This window comes from Polypterus senegalus, chromosome 13 (genome assembly GCF_016835505.1).
Source record: "Polypterus senegalus isolate Bchr_013 chromosome 13, ASM1683550v1, whole genome shotgun sequence".
Lineage (NCBI taxonomy): Eukaryota > Metazoa > Chordata > Cladistia > Polypteriformes > Polypteridae > Polypterus > Polypterus senegalus.
The window spans coordinates 84,070,148-84,090,771 of record NC_053166.1 but is presented as its reverse complement, the minus strand read 5'-3'; the positions used below and the strand labels follow the sequence as shown (position 1 = coordinate 84,090,771).

The 20,624-nt window shown below is 35.2% G+C and overlaps 1 protein-coding gene across 2 annotated transcripts in view; it reads right to left on the bottom strand.

Moving 5' to 3' along the window:
• Positions 1–20,624, bottom strand: part of ube2d2 (ubiquitin-conjugating enzyme E2D 2 (UBC4/5 homolog, yeast)) — a 56,698-nt gene that overhangs the window by 5,291 nt on the left and 30,783 nt on the right. The window contains exons 2-7 of one of the 2 annotated variants that reach the window (XM_039773986.1): positions 12,167–12,230; positions 5,231–5,262; positions 4,633–4,710; positions 4,452–4,557; positions 2,736–2,829; positions 837–839 (exon numbers count right to left, since the gene is read on the bottom strand). In XM_039773986.1, the coding sequence (XP_039629920.1) occupies positions 837–839; positions 2,736–2,829; positions 4,452–4,557; positions 4,633–4,710; positions 5,231–5,262; positions 12,167–12,230 (377 nt within the window). The remainder of the gene's footprint in view (positions 1–836; positions 840–2,735; positions 2,830–4,451; positions 4,558–4,632; positions 4,711–5,230; positions 5,263–12,166; positions 12,231–20,624) is intronic. The other variant, XM_039773987.1, reaches the window with a different exon arrangement.

Genomic DNA, 20,624 nt, shown 5'->3' with positions numbered 1-20,624 from the left:
TCTGCAGCAGACAGATGGTCATTTCCGGAGGGTGGGATTGTACTGTGTATCTGTCTGGAGGGTTTGCCAAATGGGATCCCAAGCTGTTTTGTTGCGTGCAGTAACAAGCTGTACCAGTGCATGCTCCGCAATATTTTCCCACCTCTCTGAAAGACTATACAGAACCATTAGAATGTGAACCAGCAGTTTCGAAGATTCAGTTTTTACCACAAGATCATAAGAATACTTAATGCCTGTTCACTAACAACACTATCATACTGATAATTGCATGAGTGCACCTTTAACTTTACTTTTAATTACACATTTTATTAATTACATAAAAAAAAGTTTCATTTTTAAAAAAGAATGTTAAGGTAGTCTAATATATAGATGATCTAAGGAAGAAGCAGTAAAAATAGATCACAAAAATGTTTTAGACAGTTAGAGGGGCCCAAATGTTTGCACAATACGGTATACATACATGCAGCTATATAAAATATTGATCCACTGTATATAAAATAAGGCTACATATTCCTGACATTTCTTCATCGTTTCCTACTTTTATGTGGAGCTGATGTGCCTGATCAACCCAGCTCTAAACCTGCACCTAATGCACAGTCAAACCCTTTGGTTCAAATCTTCTTTTATCTTTTCACCTTCGCTTTGGCCAACCTTGCCTTCGGTTCTCCTGTACTTCTATCACTCGTTTGCCAATATATTTGTCACTCCTATTTACATGTCCTAATACCTATGAAAGTATAGGAAAGTAGGTTGTAGTATCTCCCACTTTTGTTGTACTTGTGATTATCTCATTTCTTATTCTGTCCATTTTTGTAACTACACAAATTCATTTCAACACTCTCAATTCTACCACATCCAACTCCATCCCCTGTGCTCCCTTAACTATGTCTCAGCTCCATACATCATTGCTGGTCTCACCACCGTCTTAAAAACTGTACCTTTAACCTTTGCCTTAACTCTTCGATCAAACAATACTTCTGATACATTCCTCCAATAATTCCATCTACACTGCACTATTATGGATTATTTCTGCATCTAATTTTCCAACTTAGGCTACAAATGATTCAAGATATATAAATTTATTCACTTCTCCCTGCATTTTAACTTCAGAACCCTGATCAACATTAAATCTCAAATCTTTGTGTTAATCTTCAATACTGTTTTCCAAAGATCAAGCAAAAATACATTGACTATATGGCAATCTCAGGACCCAGAGGCCTACAAAAATCCAACCTCAACAAAAAGTAAAATGTTTAAATAAAAAATAAATAAAAATCGTGAGTGGTCTCCCCTAGACTTTCTTGTATTCTGAGATATGGGGAAAGATATTTGAGGATTAAACTGCAAGACAATGATTATATTGTTATTATGTACATTAAAGAACCATCAACAACAAATCAAATAATATATTGAACAATTATTACAAAAGTAAAGTTGAATAAATCTGCAGCTGTATGAATGGTAAAGTACCACTTCGAGGTAACAAATTGCCCAAAAGTTGACAGAAATCTACATTTTGTACCTAATACTGGTATGCAAAATTTGGTTGACCTAATCGAAAGCGTACTCAACTGATCGCGTTTACACATACACACAAAGACAGAGACACAGACATAATTCCAAAAGTGGTATTTTTGGACTCAGGGAGGTCTAAAATGTTGAGATTCATCAAAATCTCGAAACAGAATTTTTGGAGGATTCCAATACTTTCCCTATACGTCATATACGAGAAAGTAAAAAAGAAACAGGCACAATGTTTGATAATGGGAAAGTTCAATATCAGTGGTGGCAGAATAGCACAGATAGCATATCTGACTTCAAGTGAGTGACATTATGGTTTGAGTCCTGATTTTATGCTATTTTTAAATCTAAAACATTTTGTATAACAATGAATATGAAGAATAAATCAATTATTCTATCAATTACCATTTATATGACCAAATTATATCATAACTTAACATTTTTCATTATGGTAACATACAAAAGATACTACCATATTGTTTTACGAGGTGAAAAGTGAAAGTGTTCAGAGCACTGAGGCTTCACTCAGTGAAGAGCACTATACAAAAACAAACTGAATTGAACTGATAATTATGGGATACAGTAAACAAAAAAATATATATTTTTTCCCAAATAGAAAATATTTACCATGTACCTTAGCACTGTAACAATATTTAACCATTACCAAGGGTCAATGTTGTCAATTTTGGCTTTTCTGTAATGTCTGGTAATTGTAAAAGGGAGGTGGGCATCAACACACCCATTTTGTTATTAGATAGACATTAATAAATGAAATCAAATACCCCTACTGATTTTAAGCTGTTAAAGCCAACAGTTTAAAAAGTGCCATATTAAAAGACATCCTGTGACTTTGCTGCAGTTCATTGAAAGAAAGAGATATAAAACAATCGTTACATTCTTTACATCACATAAAAACTTTCAATTAGGCTTAATGATTGTGCTTAAATTAACACAAAATGACAGTAATTAGCCTGTTCATTATCTCAGTTGTAAAGAATCAACTTTCTTTTTTTAATCTTTTATGGGTAAAAGTTAGTTTTCAAATTAAAGCAGAACATGATACCTAACCTCACCTCATTATTAAACATAAAAGGTATAAACTAGCTTTGTTAAAGGTTAAACACACAATAACAAATATTTCTTTCCCAATTATTTTCAATTACCTGTTTCTAAATAACTTTTTTTATTAATTCATCTAAAAATAGTTTACTTACTTTTCTCTGTCTGTTTTGTAGATACGTGCTATTTCAGGAACTAATGGGTCATCTGGATTTGGATCACACAACAGTGAACAAATTGACAAAAGAACTGTAAGAAAAAGGAAATTAAGACTTTATATATGTAGTGCTTTTGTTCTAAGCAATATACAAATTATAAAAACTATTTATGTACTTAATATTCTATATTGAGACAGTTGTAGGTGAATCTCACAGTGAGTCACTGGCAGGTTTAGCAAGCCACCTCCATTACAGGCCTTAAATACATCAGCTAAAAAGAATCAGAATTTTTTTTCTTAATAAAATGCATCTGTATTTTTGTAACTTAAAAAAAAAAACTGAGTTAGTTTTATAAGTAATAATATCAGAAAAGTTAATCAAAAATATACAGTAAATTTTATCATATTGCAAGATTCCCTCCATGCACACCAATATAATCAAACATTCTTAAATTACTTTTATACATGAGAAGGGGAAGGGAAATTGAACATGGAAGCTTAACAGAGAATGCAAAAGATGAAAATCTTAAATGTAAACAGAACCAAATATCCTCCTTCATACTTGTGTGTATACTGCGAGTCAGATGCAAGAATAAACATAAAAACAAAAAGAAAGCAACCTTCTCAAATTTAGCAATGGTATGGGATGCAGTGATGCCACACCTATTGAGTTTTTATCCTCCCTGTGCTTTAAACTGTGTAGTCACTGCTGCACTGTACCTCTGAGGACTCTTTCTTCACCAATGTAACCACAAGGGAGGCAGGAATTCTGCTTGAAAGGGCAGACAATATAAGAGAAACTGAGGGAGAAAGGAGAAGGAGGGAGTAAAACAAAAGAGTAAGGAATCTTTTGCGTGACAGCTGGCTGGTCAAAGCCCAGTGATTTATATTTCTCTTAGTTTTGTTGGATATTAAAGACCAAGTATGGTACAGCTTAGCATCTACAGTGGTAACATTACTGAAGAACCTACAAGATATCAATGGAATTGACTAATGTAATGGTAGTAGACAATTGTTCTAGCGATACAGGGACAAGCACCAAGTTAGGGTTTCTCATCCCAGATTATAATGGCAAAAATCGACTTGTTATAAGACTGACTGTGGCATCATCGTAATCCTTCACTTTTTACAGTTAGCAAGTGTGTATATCACTTTATTTAATACACTCTCTATATGGCTGCATTTCACTTTATTCTTATTTAAGGAACCAAGGCAGCAATTTAAAATGATCAAGGCCATGTTCAACAACAATTACCTTAGGAAAGCCCCAAGAAATTGCTTTTTACTTTCCAAGCTTTAACCCAGATATCTTAGCATGTGGGGCACCAGCAAAGCAGTGCTTTGTGTGATGTGCTATTTATAGACAATGGACAAAACTACATTAACTTATAAATAATTAAATTAGGAATTAAGCTAAATTTCTGTGTTGCAACGCTTGTACTGCTATGAACTACAAATTCAATACTTTTTGGGGGAGGTGGACAGGTTACATAAATTAAAAAAAATTTAAAACAAAAATAAACCATGAGAGAGAAAATAAAACAAACAATTACAGAAGAATAGTCCCACCTCTACTACAACACAAATTCTTCTATGAACACCACCTAATTGGTAATTAATGTATTCTGTCTCCATTACCAAATCAGGATGTACAAGAAATGAGGCTTGCTGTTATGTGAAGACATTTACCTCTAAATGATGTTACATGCTTTACCTTTTGAGATGGTTAATGCGGGTGACCATTGCGATCGCAGAATATCGAGACAAATGCTGCCATTGCTGTTGATATTTGGATGGTAGATTCTTGTTGTAAATGCAACCTATGACGAGAGAGAAAACTGCTTAAGATGTAGGAAGATGAATATAAAAGAGCAGAAGCTACCTATAAACCTCACCTTTGGTGGCTTGAAAGGATAATCTGTTGGAAAATGAATTGTCAAGAAAAAAACACCGCCCTGGTAAGGACTGTCATTCTGTAAAGGAGGAAAAAGGAAAAAAAAGATTGGCACACAAACCATACTATGTGTTGGGTAATCACAGTCTGTCTTTTTCTGGCTATTCAATTCATCATTAAAAATGTATTAAATATTTCATAACAGCAACACACACCTGTTTAATGTGAAAAGGTAACTGTGACAGTGGATATCCCAAAGGGCTAAATTTTAAGATGTTTCAATACTCAGAACTTAAGATTTGGCAATTGCGTGAATGTTGCAGATATCTACTTCATAAAAGCTTTGCTCACATAACGTGGGGCAACAAAACATACTCATTATGAAAGGATAATTTACTACCATACAAACACTTAAGAATGAGTGTCATATAAAGTTGCATTAAATGTTCATTTTTAGTACATTAAATATTTACATGTTGGATTTCAGAAATTCGATCAGGGATTAAGTAAATAAAATTCTTAATCCTTACTCTTAAGGAGAAAAAAGAAAACACACTCAATCATATGAATTACATAAAACTGATAAAACTCTCACTTACTGGTCCCATTATTGTGGCTTGCCAGTGGAACACTACAAATTAAATTAAAAAACACAGTAAGAATATGCATTTCTGGAAAAAAAATAGAACCATTAAGATGTCATAGTCAAAAAAAAAAAAAAAGTAGATGTGAAAATATCAAACGTATTAGAAAAAATCTTCCTCAAGAAATGTTATTTTACAAATGGACTTGTTTAAAGCAGCAACACCTTTTCATATATTAAATATACCCTGCTTAAAATTTGGTAGCACTGACATCTCTCTGGATTCTGCACTCACTGGGGGAAAGAAAAGGGTAGTTTTACTTCCATATAAATAAGAGTTTGGTGACAAGGTCAAATATTTATTATCAAGTTATGTTGGTATTCTAATTCTGTGATGTTCAAAATGTCAAGGAAAGTTGATTTTAGCAAGGTGTCTGTCCGCTTACAATTAAATTTTTTACCAGAAAATTATGCATTTTGTTATGTTGTTTAGGGCTCTTGGATGATAGTAAATATTAGTGCAAGAAGCTTCTAAGATATCCACTCTGTATCTGGAGACCTACAGTGCATCCGGAAAGTATTCACAGCGCATCACTTTTTCCACATTTTGTTATGTTACAGCCTTATTCCAAAATGGATTAAATTCATTTTTTTCCCTCAGAATTCTACACACAACACCCCACAATGACAACGTGAAAAAAGTTTACATGAGGTTTATGCAAATTTATTAAAAATAAAAAAATTGAGAAAGCACATGTACATAAGTATTCACAGCTTTTGCTCAATACTTTGTCGATGCACCTTTGGCAGCAATTACAGCCTCAAGTCTTTTTGAATATGATGCCACAAGCTTGGCACACCTATCCTTGGCCAGTTTCACCCATTCTTCTTTGCAGCACCTCTCAAGCTCCATCAGGTTGGATGGGAAGCATCGGTGCACAGCCATTTTAAGATCTCTCCAGAGATGTTCAATCGGATTCAAGTCTGGGCTCTGGCTGGGCCACTCAAGGACATTCACAGAGTTGTCCTGAAGCCACTCCTTTGATATCTCGGCTGTGTGCTTAGGGTCGTTGTCCTGCTGAAAGATGAACCGTCGCCCCAGTCTGAGGTCAAGAGCGCTCTGGAGCAGGTTTTCATCCAGGATGTCTCTGTACATTGCTGCAGTCATTTTTCCCCTTTATCTTGACTAGTCTCCCAGTTCCTGCCGCTGAAAAACATCCCCACAGCATGATGCTGCCACCACTATGCTTCACTGTAGGGATGGTATTAGCCTGGTGATGAGCAGTGCCTGGTTTCCTCCAAACGGGACACCTGGTATTCACACAAAAGAGTTCAATTTTTGTCTCATCAGACCAGAGAATTTTGTTTCTCATGGTCAGAGTCCTTCAGGTGCCTTTTGGCAAACTCCAGGCGGGCTGCCATCTGCCTTTTACTAAGGAGTGGCTTCAGTCTGGCCACTCTACCATAAAGGCCTGATTGGTGAATTGCTGCAGAGATGGTTGTCCTTCTGGAATGTTCTCCTCTCTCCACAGAGGACCTCTGGAGCTCTGGCAGAGTGACCATCGGGTTCTTGGTCACCTCCCTGACTAAGGCTCTTCTCCCCCGATTGCTCAGTTAAGATGGCCAGCCAGCTCTAGGAAGAGTCTTGGTGGTTTCAAACTTCTTCCACTTATGGATGATGGAGGCCACTGTGCTCAATGGGACCTTCAAAGCAGTAGAAATTTTTCTGTAACCTTCTGCAGATTTCTGCCTCGAGAAAATCCTGTCTCGGGGGTCTACAGACAATTCCTTTGACTTCATGCTTGGTTTGTGCTCTGACATGAACTGTCAACTGTGGGACCTTATATAGACAGGTGTGTGCCTTTCCATATCATGTCCAATCAACTGAATTTACCACAGGTGGACTCCAATTAAGCTGCAGAAACATCTCAAGGATGATCAGGGGAAACAGGATGCACCTGAGCTCAATTTTGAGCTTCATGGCAAAGGCTGTGAATACTTATGTACATGTGCTTTCTCAGTTTTTTATTTTTAATATATTTTCAAAAACCTCAAGTAAACTTTTTCATGTTGTCATTATGGGGTGTTGTGTGTAGAATTCCGAGGAAAAAAATGAATTAAATCCAATTTGGAATAAGTCTGTAACATAACAAAATGTGGAAAAAGTGATGCGCTGTGAATAATTTCTGGATGCACTGTATGTACAACAATAAACTTCTGAAAAAGTTGTCCTTTCTTATTCAAACAAGGTGGCTTGTGTTTGCCTTGTTACAGACTCAAGACCTATTGTTTTAGGTCAATTATGGAGTAGTACTTATTCCCATATAATTCTGAGACATTCCCAATAATGACTGTCATAAAAAAAATCTGATTTACCTAGGTTTTCTGCAGTTTGCTTCAATTAGTTATGAATTCAGGCCTACTGAGTTACAATAATAATGTGTACACACACACACACACACACAAAAACAACACAATTTATAAAAGGGAGTGAATATAGTTGACTAATTGCCCTAAGTGCAGGCTCCAAGGGTTTCCTGGTGCTCAAACACCCCCAACATTTTATTGCTTTCCAGTTGAAAAAATCGTTTACCTAAGCTGGTCTGCTACTATTGTGCATTGCTAACTTGTCTGTTTAGTCTTATGTACTGGGTGTGGGGAAAGTCAATTCTCAGATGCACAGCGTTTCCCTGTATTGAACGATTCTGCATCAATGCACACAACTCCATAATCCACTTTTTATATGGGCTTATGAATGAACTGGAAAATATGTACAGTATAAACCATATCAGACAAAAATATAGTACAACAGGACTAAAGAGGTAAACAAAACAAACAGTGCATCCTCAGATCAATGGACTTCAGGAACAATGGACAACAACTAAATAAATATAGATTTAAAAAAAAAATAGAAAGTTTAATAACAAAAAAGTAGACATACTGTATACACAGTGAAAACACTAAACAAATCCACACATACACACAAATGTAACCTACTTCACAGCATGCATCAGTCCTATCAATCAGATCAAGACCCTGAGCCTGAGTCGAGTGCTGAGCTTGATCTGATTTTTTTCTGCCAAGTATCGGATAGGAATTGACTCTATTAAGTGTTTTATCTAAAAGTGTGTAGGTCAAGCCAACAATGAGATTTTACTATAATTAAGAATGAACTAATGGAGTTTACCATTAGGACACTGAAGTAAGAACTACTGAAAATGGGGTACTGCAGTCAGACTTGAATAACAAAATTATTGTCAATAGTAGTAGCCATTATTAATATTAGAATGCATTGGTCAGAGATTCCAAACTTTTGAATGTTATACATTCTTTCTTAGAAATGACTGCACAATATTGTGACCACGAAAAGATAGGAGGAAGCAGAAAGCATCTCCTGTGCTCACACTGAGTAGGCTTCATAACGCCAAATATTTCAAGTGTAAAGCAGACAGTCAGATATACTTGACAACTGAACTTAAAACTGAAAATTTCAAAACACCTTCACTGCTTTGCGTGTCACTGTGTTGTTTCATAGATGAATGGATCGGACTTCCATCTAACTTGGCTATGTTACCCTGAAAGTATTTTCAGTTGGATAGTTTATATGTGTCAACGATACAAAAGCAAAAAGGTTACAGTCTAATAAAGGTGAAAAATTTTTTTAAAATATGTAACTATTTTTTTTTCTATTGTGGGCTGCATGCACATTTTAAAAACACAGGTTTTTGCTATATACTATGATACCCACTATTCTAAATCTTAAGCACATTACTAACCTCGCCCCAAAACCAATACTTTTTATACAGTTGTGGTCAGCATGGATCCCCTTGTATTTTAGGTACATTATATTCAATATCTTGAGAAATTATTTGAATAGTGCCAATCTTTGATCAGAATATTAGACTGTCCAAAGTTACACAACTAAAGAGAATGTTTTCTCCAAGTAGATTCTAGCAAAAATAAATCTTGCCTTTTTACATTTATCCTTCAACAGTGGCACCCATCTTTGAATTTCACCCATAAAGCCTTTCTTGGTTTAGTGTGAAGTGTATGGTAGAGGCTGAAATCATCACCCCTTATTGCTCCACGTCAATTATAACTTCTCTATATGTTTTATGGGGTGTTTATGAACAGTTTACAAGCAGCTTTAAAAATGACTTTGATCATTTTTTCTCTTCCAAGCAGCCACCGTCTTAAAATTGGAAACAAGAACGGCAAGTGCCTCTGAAAAACTGTCCTGTACACTTCTGCATTATGGCATTTGGTGATAATAGCTTTTGGATGATCTAAGAAGGCTCTTTTAGTGTCAAAATATTCAATAAAAAAGCAAGAAAAGAAAATAACTTTACTAAAGTCTCTGTTGATGGTTCACAATTTTTTCCAGTTGTAAACTTTATTTACATAATCTTAGCGAGTCTTGAGCAGTCATGTAGTTTGTCATCCACAGTGACTCTGTCAGATCAATCTGTGACTCATCCCAACTAAATAAAACAGGTCTGATAAGGTCTTAAGTTAAAGGGTGTGTGTGTGTAATTCTGTGTGCAAAACAGCTGATAACTAATGAGCATTAATCTATAAGTAGAATGCATAAAATTCAGCCATGAAGAATTAGGAATGTAGAGCTTTTGGAATGCGCAAACAATGGTTGAGCTCGTCATATATGGAAGGTGTATTTAAAAGCACGGGAGTGTTCAGACAGCACGTTAATTATCAATCTCATGGCAGTGTAGAAATAAGAAAATGAGTCATGTAATTTGTCATTCCATTATCCTATTCGTATGACATCCACAAGGCAATAAGATGTGATACATTCCCTGACAAGAGGCCATGTAATGTGCCATTGGCTTAAGCAATAAAGCCATCATTGTCTTGTTAATCAATGGCTAATTCATGTCATTGGAGTACTTGAGATTTGTTCCAGGCAAATTTAAATTTTACAGCAATGAAAATCTAGCTCTTCATATCAAACCGATCTGAGTCAGGCAAAGATTTAACCTAATTGTGTGATGGCAACTTCTCATTTTTTTACTACTTTAACACACTTCCTTTTTGAAATTTTACTATATGATCCTGTGGTGCTCTGTACCAAACAAATGAGTACACATTGAGTAAAGCCATGTCAATGCTAACTTCCCCTCCCCCCATAGGTATTTAAAAACATATAACTAACACCAGTGTCACAAATGCTGACCAAACAACTGTACAAAGGCTACTTTTTGGAAACTGAAACCAATACATTGTAAACCATACCCCTCTTACTTAATGTCCTTTATGTCATAGTCAATTACTAAAAAGCAACATTCATTTTCACGGTAGGTATCCAGATCTGGCTCACCAGAATCACTGGACAGAACACAGGAATAATCCCTGGATGGAATTCCAGCATATTATACAACTTTAGACTAACTAATTAAGACAACCTGCACATCTTTAGGATGTTTTTGGGAGTGCAGGTAAAATGGAAAGACCTCTCTCCAATCAGACATAACCCTCTTCTATGGAAAGGCGGCCTTATTTGTGAGTTCTACTATTCCTTTAAATGGCACCAGGCTACATCTAACTGGTGCAAGATAACTTGTATACTACTGCTTTCACTATTGCAGCAGACAGGGAAAAACACAGCATTTTTATACAAAATAATGAAAATTTGTAACAAATGCCTGGGAAGCTCTTTCCTTTACAATGGTAGGGTGAAGAAAACAGGTGAAGTGTCTAGTAAACATACTAGCTGCTCCCCAAACTTACATGCATCATGCTTCATTATTTTCTCTCCTGTGCATACCCTTGAAGGCTGCAAATGTGCACAGTTGGCTAAATGAAAGTGAAAATGAGGTTGCTAATAAACTTGCATGAATGCTTGACGTTAGAAAGTTAAACCTGAAAACACCGGGAATCGAATGTACCTGGATGAAACATTGAGATAGCTTAACTGTTAGCTAAATTACATTCTTAGCCATCTTCTTGATGAATCACAAACAGTAAAACTATCAATATTAAAGAATGTGCACAATGACTAAGTATATATATATATATTTTTTTTTTAGAGAAGCTGCCATGTAAATCGACATTTGATATGTTACGACCATATGTGAAAAATTAGATGTGAACAACCAAAGGCTTGCCATGATGGACAGAGATGATATACCATTACATGAAATGTACATGCAATCAAGCATAGCTTTTGACAGTTTGGCTCTCCTGACAGATGACAGCAGGTTCCTTTAAATGGTCTATTCCTTGGGTTGTATAGTACTTTATGTTCTATGAAATGATACAATAGTAAACATGACCGTTGCTCTAAGTTCCAAATTACCATTTGAGCCTAAACACTACAGCACAATTAGGGATCACACAAGCACCTTTTTTTCCTTATGGCACACTTCCCACATATAGAAAGAGAAATCTAAGCACTTTTTTTTTTTTTTAAATGACCATGTTCTGAAAAACAAAAACAAAAAAAAACTAATACCACAATATAACTCTTGCTACTACTATTATCACTGTCACTCTGAAAAATTCCAATTGTTTGTATTTATTCATACAAATCCTTTCTATTTTGTATAACACTAATAATTCAAACAATGCAATGGAATATGTAGTTTTTTACTAATTCAGATTATGCAATGACATAACACAGGCAGTGTAAAAAGGCACAAAAGAGGTTTCATTACTGAAGTAGCAACTTTTAAGCTTAATACTGTATATTAATCTTTTAATATTAAATATTAAAAAGGTTTGGAGTCAATATTACAAGAAATTCTAGTTACGTTGCTGTATCCACAATAGGCATGTTTAATTGTTTGACAAAATTTTTGAACAATGCCAAATCAGAAATACACATACATAATGCTTAATTAATAATCAAACTGACTTTATGTAATGATGGAATGGCAACAGTCATCTTCAAGATCAACTAGTGCACTAATTATCAAAATAGGAAAACTCTACTTACTATCATCTCCAACAGGTCCTGCAGAACACTGAGCTGGTGGATCACGTGCCAAGTCATTTAGCTCCTTCACAAAAGTACAAAAAACAATTTATTAAAAAAAGTACTGTACACTTAAATTTATTTAAAAATATTAATAAATTTAACTGGTTAAATTCCTTCTGAGCATATTTAAAAGCAAGCTAAACATTGTAAATTTAATAAAAACACACTCAATTCAATTTGCAATATTTATATGAAAAATTTTCAAACAATGTAGTTAAAAGTGCTTTACAAGATGTCAAAGGGAAAGTTACAAGAAAAAAAATAAGATTAGGTAAGAGAATGAGTAAGTAACAGAAAATAAATCTATACAATCTTATCATAAAACATAGATATATAATTAGTAGAAGGTTAGCATCTTTATATACAATATCACAATGTAAATCTCTAAAAATGAGTCCAGTGATAAGTTCAGATGGCCAGTAGGACAGGAAAAAACAAAAGTTCAGTTTTATTAGATTTACATACATCCTTACATACCACAAAGGACTTTATAAAAAAGGTAATATAATCAAATGCAAGCACTGTATTTTAAATCAATATTTAGTCTCAGAAAGGATAACCACGTGTTAATTTATTGAATAATTTGATATCTATAGAGACAAACCTTAGAAAAACTAATAAAAATTGTTCTATTTTAAAACTTTCCAGAATATTTGAAAATAGAGCATAAAATAAACCAGGGCTTGAATTTTGGTGTGGCATTTCAAGTATTGCACCTGTTACTTAAAACGTAGAGTGGAAAACAAAATATCCCACTGCAGTTTCAAGATAAAAATAAGCTTTTCATTAATGTTACTTTCATCCCATTATGAAACTAGTCGAGAAATAAAAAAAAAAAAAAAATACACAATTAATGCATACTTAAAAAATGCAATGATGACAATTCAACTGTCAGTTGCAATCGTTTTAGCTTGTAATGTCATACAGTAAGATAAAATAGAGATTAAAGAGCTAATCAAGTGCCATACATAGCCCTGGTTAATAATAAAAAAAATTCTCTCTTATCCTCCTATTGTTATGAAGATGGCTTATAGTTCAACCAAACTTTCATATTTTTAGCAAGCATTTAGAGTTCAGGGTCTCTGGAAACATGGGCCTCTTCTGAGTGCACCTGGCACAAGATAGGATCCAGCCTTGGATGGGGCACCACACTCACCTACTGTATATTCAGACATCTGTCTACTATGGTGAGAAATTAGTTGCTTTAGAAGTTAAGCATTTGAAAATGTTATTCGTTGGGTTTTGGAAGTCAAAGTAATACCAATTAACAAAACAAGTAAAATGAAACCAGTGCATCGAAACCCCATACTATAAGTACAGTATTTGCATGGTATGGGATTAAATGAGCTCTCCAGTTAGGAGTAATTATTGTACTTGTAGTTCAATACTTTGGCTAATTCTGGATTAGTACATAGGCATAAGCGACAGCAACGTCTGTTCATTTATGTGAGGCAGGCCTGAAAGCAGAACTCTATTATTTTAATCTTTAAGAGGCAAGTTTAATTTCACAAAAATATCCTTAAAGTTGAAGCAAACCAAGAAAAAAAGAGATCGTGATTTGTAAAATCAACACAACAGGGGGTTCATGTACAAAAGGTGCGTACGCACAGAAATGTTGCGTACGAACGTTTCCATGGTCAAATCAAAATGTATAAAACCTAACCTTGGCGTAAAGCCACGCACATTTCCACAGTACCTCGTACCCTGGCGTGTACACAAGTTCTCTTCTCGGCACCCGGAGTCAAAGCAGTGCTACTGTTCATGTTTGGTTACCCTTTCTTTTTCAGATCCACATCCCTGACACAGCTTTGTAAATACACTGAAATTAACCGCATATTGTTTATTAGTTTAATGCATCTGATTGTAATTAACCAGTAACAATATAATGGTCCACAGAATGGTCAAACTATTCTAAATACAATAGCTGCTTTAGCATTGTTACTCTCAATGCACCTTTTCTTCTTATTTCAGCTGTTCCCATTAGGGGCTGCCACAGCGGATCATCTGTTTCCATATTACTCTCACTGCACCACTCAGAGTATTTATATCACTGTATCCGAGTGGGGAATCAATGTATAGACCTCGCGGTTCAGAAACAGATGTCAGTCCATCAGGTGCTCCTTGAAGAACTGTTTGTACTTATTAGTACAATTACCTCACTGTAAACTTGCACTCTAGTTATAATATTGCACAACCTGAGCCACTTTATAAAGCGCGTATTTACATATGATGACGATATAATTTTTAAGATGAAATGCAGCAAAATATGTTTATTATACAGATAAAACTTTAACTTCATTTAAATAATCTATATTGTTAATAATTAAACATGCCAGGATACGATGCTGCAGCGCTAGCGAGGAGCTTGCGCTCCGTTCACAAATTGTTCTTGCCTCACGCTGTGTTCTTGCTTGCGCGGGCGCGACACTGGAAGGACAGATGGATAGAATAATTAAACACGTACTACGAAGACATTTCAATGTTACTTAAAAGTTTTGAAGAATCGGCGTTCTGAATGGCTTAACGTCTACTACAGAGCTGATTGTGTGGCGATGGGTATTTGGAGAAAGAAAAGGAAGGACAGGAATTAGGGGTTAGTACGTTTGAAAGAGACAGTACTGCTACAATAAAGTATTTCATAGAAGGTCGTGCACGGCGCAGCAAGCATCTTATGTGAGACATGAACACTGCGCCACCTTGTTCCCATGTTTAATAACATGATTAACTCACGTATACATCTCAGTATTTTAATTATTCAGAGAGTTGTAATATCACAAATGTAATGGATTCTGTGTCCTGTCGGAGGAAGAGAAAGCCGGAAGCACGCAGTGATTCACAGACAGAGCACATAGAAGATCAAATACAAAACAAAGCATTTAACATGCTACTTTAGTTACAATGGGATTTGAGAAACTAGTAAATTAAACGATTTTAAGATGAAGTTTATGATGTTTTACTTTAATGACAAAATAAATTGTGTGATTAAAGTGGAAATTTCCAGATTAAAGTTGACATTTCAAGCTTCTAGCCACTGTGTGCATATTTTTTTTTTCTCTGTACCCTAATAAGCTTTCATATGACACTCAGACTGTGGGCTATGACTCGCCTTTTCACGGAGACTTTGATATCTGACAACTACTTTTTTATTTTGGGCTCTTTGCGACTTTGTGAACTTGAGCTTTCGAGTTTCTCCGACACTCAATCAACTTCCTTTTGTTGATTATATCACTGTTTAAACCAACAAGTAGAACATTTTTCTTTGCCTCCACTTGGTATTTGCTGAAATTCTTCTATTTCCCCCCATGCTTTTCCCCATTGTCTTTTCACGGAAGGCTGAGCTTAAGGGCTATTTATGCTGATTTGCATATTCAAAGAGGCGTAATTCTGGGAGGAGTTGGGGCGGGACAGCAGGTGCATGCACGTGCGTTACTTTTTATGCTGACCGGGATTTATTTAGCGGAAGAACGAGGAAGTTGGCGTATGCACAGATTTCTGCATCTGGAATTTTTTGTGCGTTAAGCACAATTCCGCTTTTGTCCATATGCCATGTTGTAGTGTGAATTCTACGCATGGCGTTATACCTGAGGCCCCAGGTCTCTGGATCAGGAGCGTCTTACGTGGGCTAAGGAGAAAACGGACTGGGATGTTGCTCAGTGGTCCAAAGTCCTCTTTTCAGATGAAAGTAAATTTTGCATTTCATTTGGAAATCAAGGTCCCAGAGTCTGGAGGAAGAGTGGAGAGGCACAGAATCCAAGTTGCTTGAGTTCCAGTGTGAAGTTTCCACAGTCAGTGATGATTTGGGGAGTCATGACATCTGCTGGTGTTGGTCCATTGTATTTTATCAAGTCCAAAGTCAGCGCAGCCATCTACTAGGACATTTTAGAGCACTTCATGGTTCCCCCTGCTGACAAGCTTTATGGAGAAGCTGATTTCATTTTCCAGCAGGACTATCTATGTAATGACCATGGTATCACTGTGCTTGATTGGCCAGCAAACTCGCCTGACCTAAACCCCATAAAGACTCTATGGGGTATTGTCAAGTGGAAGATGAGAGACACTAAACCCAACAATGCAGATGAGCTTAAGGCCGCTATCAAAGCATCCTGGGCTTCTAGAACACCTCAGCAGTGCCACAAGCCGATTGCCTCCATGCCACTCTACTGATGCAGTAATTCATGCAAAAGGAGTCCCAACCAAGTATTGGGTGTGTACATGGACATACTTTTCAGTAGGCCAACATTTCTGTATTAAAAATCTTTATTGGTCTTCTGTAATACTCAAATTTTCTGAGATACTGAATTTTGAGTTTTCATTACCAATAGGCCATAATCAGAAAAATGAAAAGAAATAAAACACTTGAAATATATCACTCTGTGTGTAATGAATTTATATAATATACAACTTTCACTTTTTGAATTGAATTACTGAAATACATAAAGTTTTCAATGATATTCTAATTTATTGAGATGCACCTGTAGACATATCTTGCAAAAGCGTTAGACCCGACAATTAGTTGGGCTGTAAAAGTGCCAACAGTGTCAAGTGTTGCTCAGGCAACGGTGCAGACATGTCTTCTCCTAGCCTCATAATGGTGTCTCATAAGAAATGTTTTTCAGAAGCCCAGGTATTGCACGCTTTTGACAGTGATATGAGAAGTGATGGCAAATGGAATCTGTCTTTAGGCAGTGAAATTGCAACGGACAGTGAAACCAAAAGTGATTCTGATGAACCCAAACGTGACGCTTGTGTCAATCACACATGTGCAGTGTGCTGTTTAAAAGCTGATCAGTCTGGAAAGAAAATCTGCAAGGAATCACGCTGTTATTGTCCCAACTGACACTGGATTGCCAATTTCACTGTGCTTCAAAATATACCACACAAACACAATTTGATAGTATATATGGTATTACCATTTTTTATTATTAATATTCAACATTATTTCTATCATTACACTTTCTACTGTACACTTCTGACTTTGTACGTTTAGTGCGTTGCAGGTTTTACAGAAGATCAGATTTAATAAATACGTAATTTTTTAAGCAGAAAATGCTTATTACTTGTTTTTTCAATAAAAAATACAACAACAACAAAAATAAAAAATATAACACTAATGAGGTTGATGACATTAGAGACCATAATGCTCAACATATTTTCCACTTTTCATGGTTTTAATCACTTTCATTAAAATACAGTTATATTTTAAATCTCTTATTTATATAGGTCACTCTCCTTTGAGTTGTTACGCTATGACATAACAGCCTTCACTTGTGCCTCCACAACTGAAGAAATTACTTGGGTGCTGGAGGGGATAGTTGAAAGAAGTAAATAAACTCACAGGAAACAATGCACAGTACGCCAAACCTGTGGGGCACTGCTGTGAGCAAGTATTTCTAATCCCGAGCAGACCTCCACATCAGAATTTTCTGTTATGAAAGTGTACTAGCACCCTGCCTCTAGCTAACATATCACTGATCACAACATTTCAGTAAATATGAAAATTACTTCAAAAGACCTTATTTAGTGTATGCTTTGACTGGGTTCTGCTACATAGTAGCACAACTGTGTGCATTTTTTTTAATAATGGATACATCATGTGCAAATACTTGGTACCAAAACCAAAATATTTGTATAGGTTAATATCCACCAAATAATGACAGCTATTTTTAACACTAGAATTACCAGAGCCTACGAAAAAACTCATACATCTGTCCCAACTTAAATCGCTTCAAACCTCTCCATCAGCATCTTTTGTTCTGTAAATGTGTCGATAAGCAGCAAGCGGCCTACTATCACATCCCCCACCGCCACACAGTTTTCTCAGCTCAAGTCTGTTTACCTGCGTGTCAGTTGCTTAGAGTTGTATAGAGTGAGAAGTCAAGCAAAATGACACCTTTTATAAATACTATATAGTTATTTGGAACACATGCATTTCATGTGTTCCGTGTCTACAACATTCTATATAAACACATCATTAAAACAGAAACGTTTTTCATGTTTTAGTAATAATTGACAAAATGTAGAAATGAAGTGTATAATGTGTGAAACCTGAAGTCCAAATACCAAATAAACACTTTCACAAAAGGTACAAATAACAGAACAAATGCGCTTCTATTCAAGAATATACCTGCAGAAAAAGAACCTGCGTTAAGGTGCGACATTGACACGCATTTGCTACAATCGCTTCAGTGGCACAATGGTATCAACTGTTGACTGATAATCAAAACTTCACAGGTTCGAGACCGGACAAGTCCATTTTGAGAAGTGCGCTGCTCTTATTCTTACATGTGTTCCAAATAACGATATAGCATGTATAAAAGGTGTCATTTTGCTTGACTTCTCACTCTATACATCTTTAAGCAACTGACACACAGGTAAACAGATTTGAGCTGAGAAAACTGTGTGGCGGTGGGAAGATGTGATAGTAGGCTGCTTGCTGCTTCGACACATTTACAGGACAAAAGACGCTGATGGAGAGGTGCGAATCGATTTAAGGTGGGACGGATATACGGGTTTTTCGTAGGCACTGGTAATTCTAGAGTTAAAGAAAAAGATGCCAGATTTCCTACACTGAAAAATGAGACAATGGTGGCATTTGATCCTATGTACTATAAATGAGAACTTTATGGACTTCTGGACATTCTGCATTAGTTTTAGAAAGAATGAAATTATCTTCATCCATTTCTTACTTACACATGCACCCATACTAAATGAATAACACTGACATTTTCTTTCCAATAACCGAAAAAACAAATACCACTTAATTAAAACCACCAAAAATAAAAATACCTGTGGCACATGAGTCATTAGACATTTAGATTATTCAGAAGCAATCGCATTTAAAAGGTTCTGTAGCAAAATGTTTGAGTACATGCAATAATTGATGAAAAATGTTGCCTTCCTTCCCATTTTTTTTTTTATAGTAATTGTGAAGCAATGTCTTGGCTATCTTTATAATTTTGCATTAAATGCATCTCACATAGACACTGTAAAGCTAGTACTTGCGTTGTCAAAAATAAGCTTATATCAGAAATGGTTAACTAAACTGCATCATCCATCATAATATCTGCAGTATCTTGCATCTCAATCACCTCCCATTTTATTCATATACTAGCATAGCAAAAACCTTATTATTAAAATGGGCACAATGAGTTTGTTTTGATCACATATAAATGTAAAGAATTATTTGTTATTACTATTGTGCATTTAGAAACTGTTCACCTGATATGCTAGCCTTTTTGTTTTTCTTTCTTTGTGCTTCTGGTTGCCTTTGTTCATCTAAAATACAGCCTTCTTGTGGACGCATGAAGGCACTGCACACAGGCACTGAAGCAGGATGTTTTGTTGTTTTACTTATACAGATGTGATGTATTTGCTTTCCCGGCTTTCATCACAATTTAGCCATGTGGATTTAAAGCACTTTTTTTTTTTGCATGTTTTGTCACATTGGAGGTTAGGCAGCTGTTAACTTATCATAGTTACAGTATTATTGTTAGAAATCGGTAGAACTATCGTTAAACCATTTTAGTGTCTAGCTAGTGTTAAATGTTTAAAATACTGACTTGTAAAACTTACTATGGAATAAACAGTAATTATGAATTGAGAAATCACATGGTGTGAAAAATTTCTAGATTTTAATCTACCAAAACAGTAGATCCATTATATTCAGGTGAAGGCTGGTTTTCGTATCAGAGCTATATTATACCTGAAAATGATAGAAATCTATTATTATATTATTTGTATTTAAATTGAAGTAGAATTATACCTTTTTCATGTTAACCTGCGTAGGATTTAAAAGTAAATGCATGATTCTGCATTCCCAGCCTTGTAAATAATAACTTAAATGCATCCAAATTATCTCATAAAAAATGTACTTCAATTAAAAAAACAGCAGGTTATTCCTTAACCTTGCAAGATGATAGAAATACAACATACGAATATTTTAATAAATGTTTAAAGTCACAATAAGGAACTATAAATTATAGATAATAAAAATCAAGAACTTAGACTGCAGATATTTAACACAAATATAACCCTATACTGTAATTTTTAACAGTGATTAAACAGCTAGCACTTAGAACAGCTAGATTATTACCTTCTCCAAAAAAGAAAACCTATTTGAACTAAACTGCTATAAACTAAAACATATTCTCAAACAAATTAATCAGCAGATGGCTAGACTATTAAATCATATCTCAAAAATTCTTTGTTGAAATATTTCCATCCCTTAAATGGCTGCTATGGATAAATTTAAGCACTGTATCTATTGATTTGAGCCCTGCATGTTTTAGAATTCTTTAAAATTAAAAAAAAATTGCTAGACATATTTTTGGAATTTATTAGCTTGGGTAATTAAGAAGGTATAAGAAAACACTACTGCAGTGCAAATATGACAGTGATTTTAAGATTGATTATACAT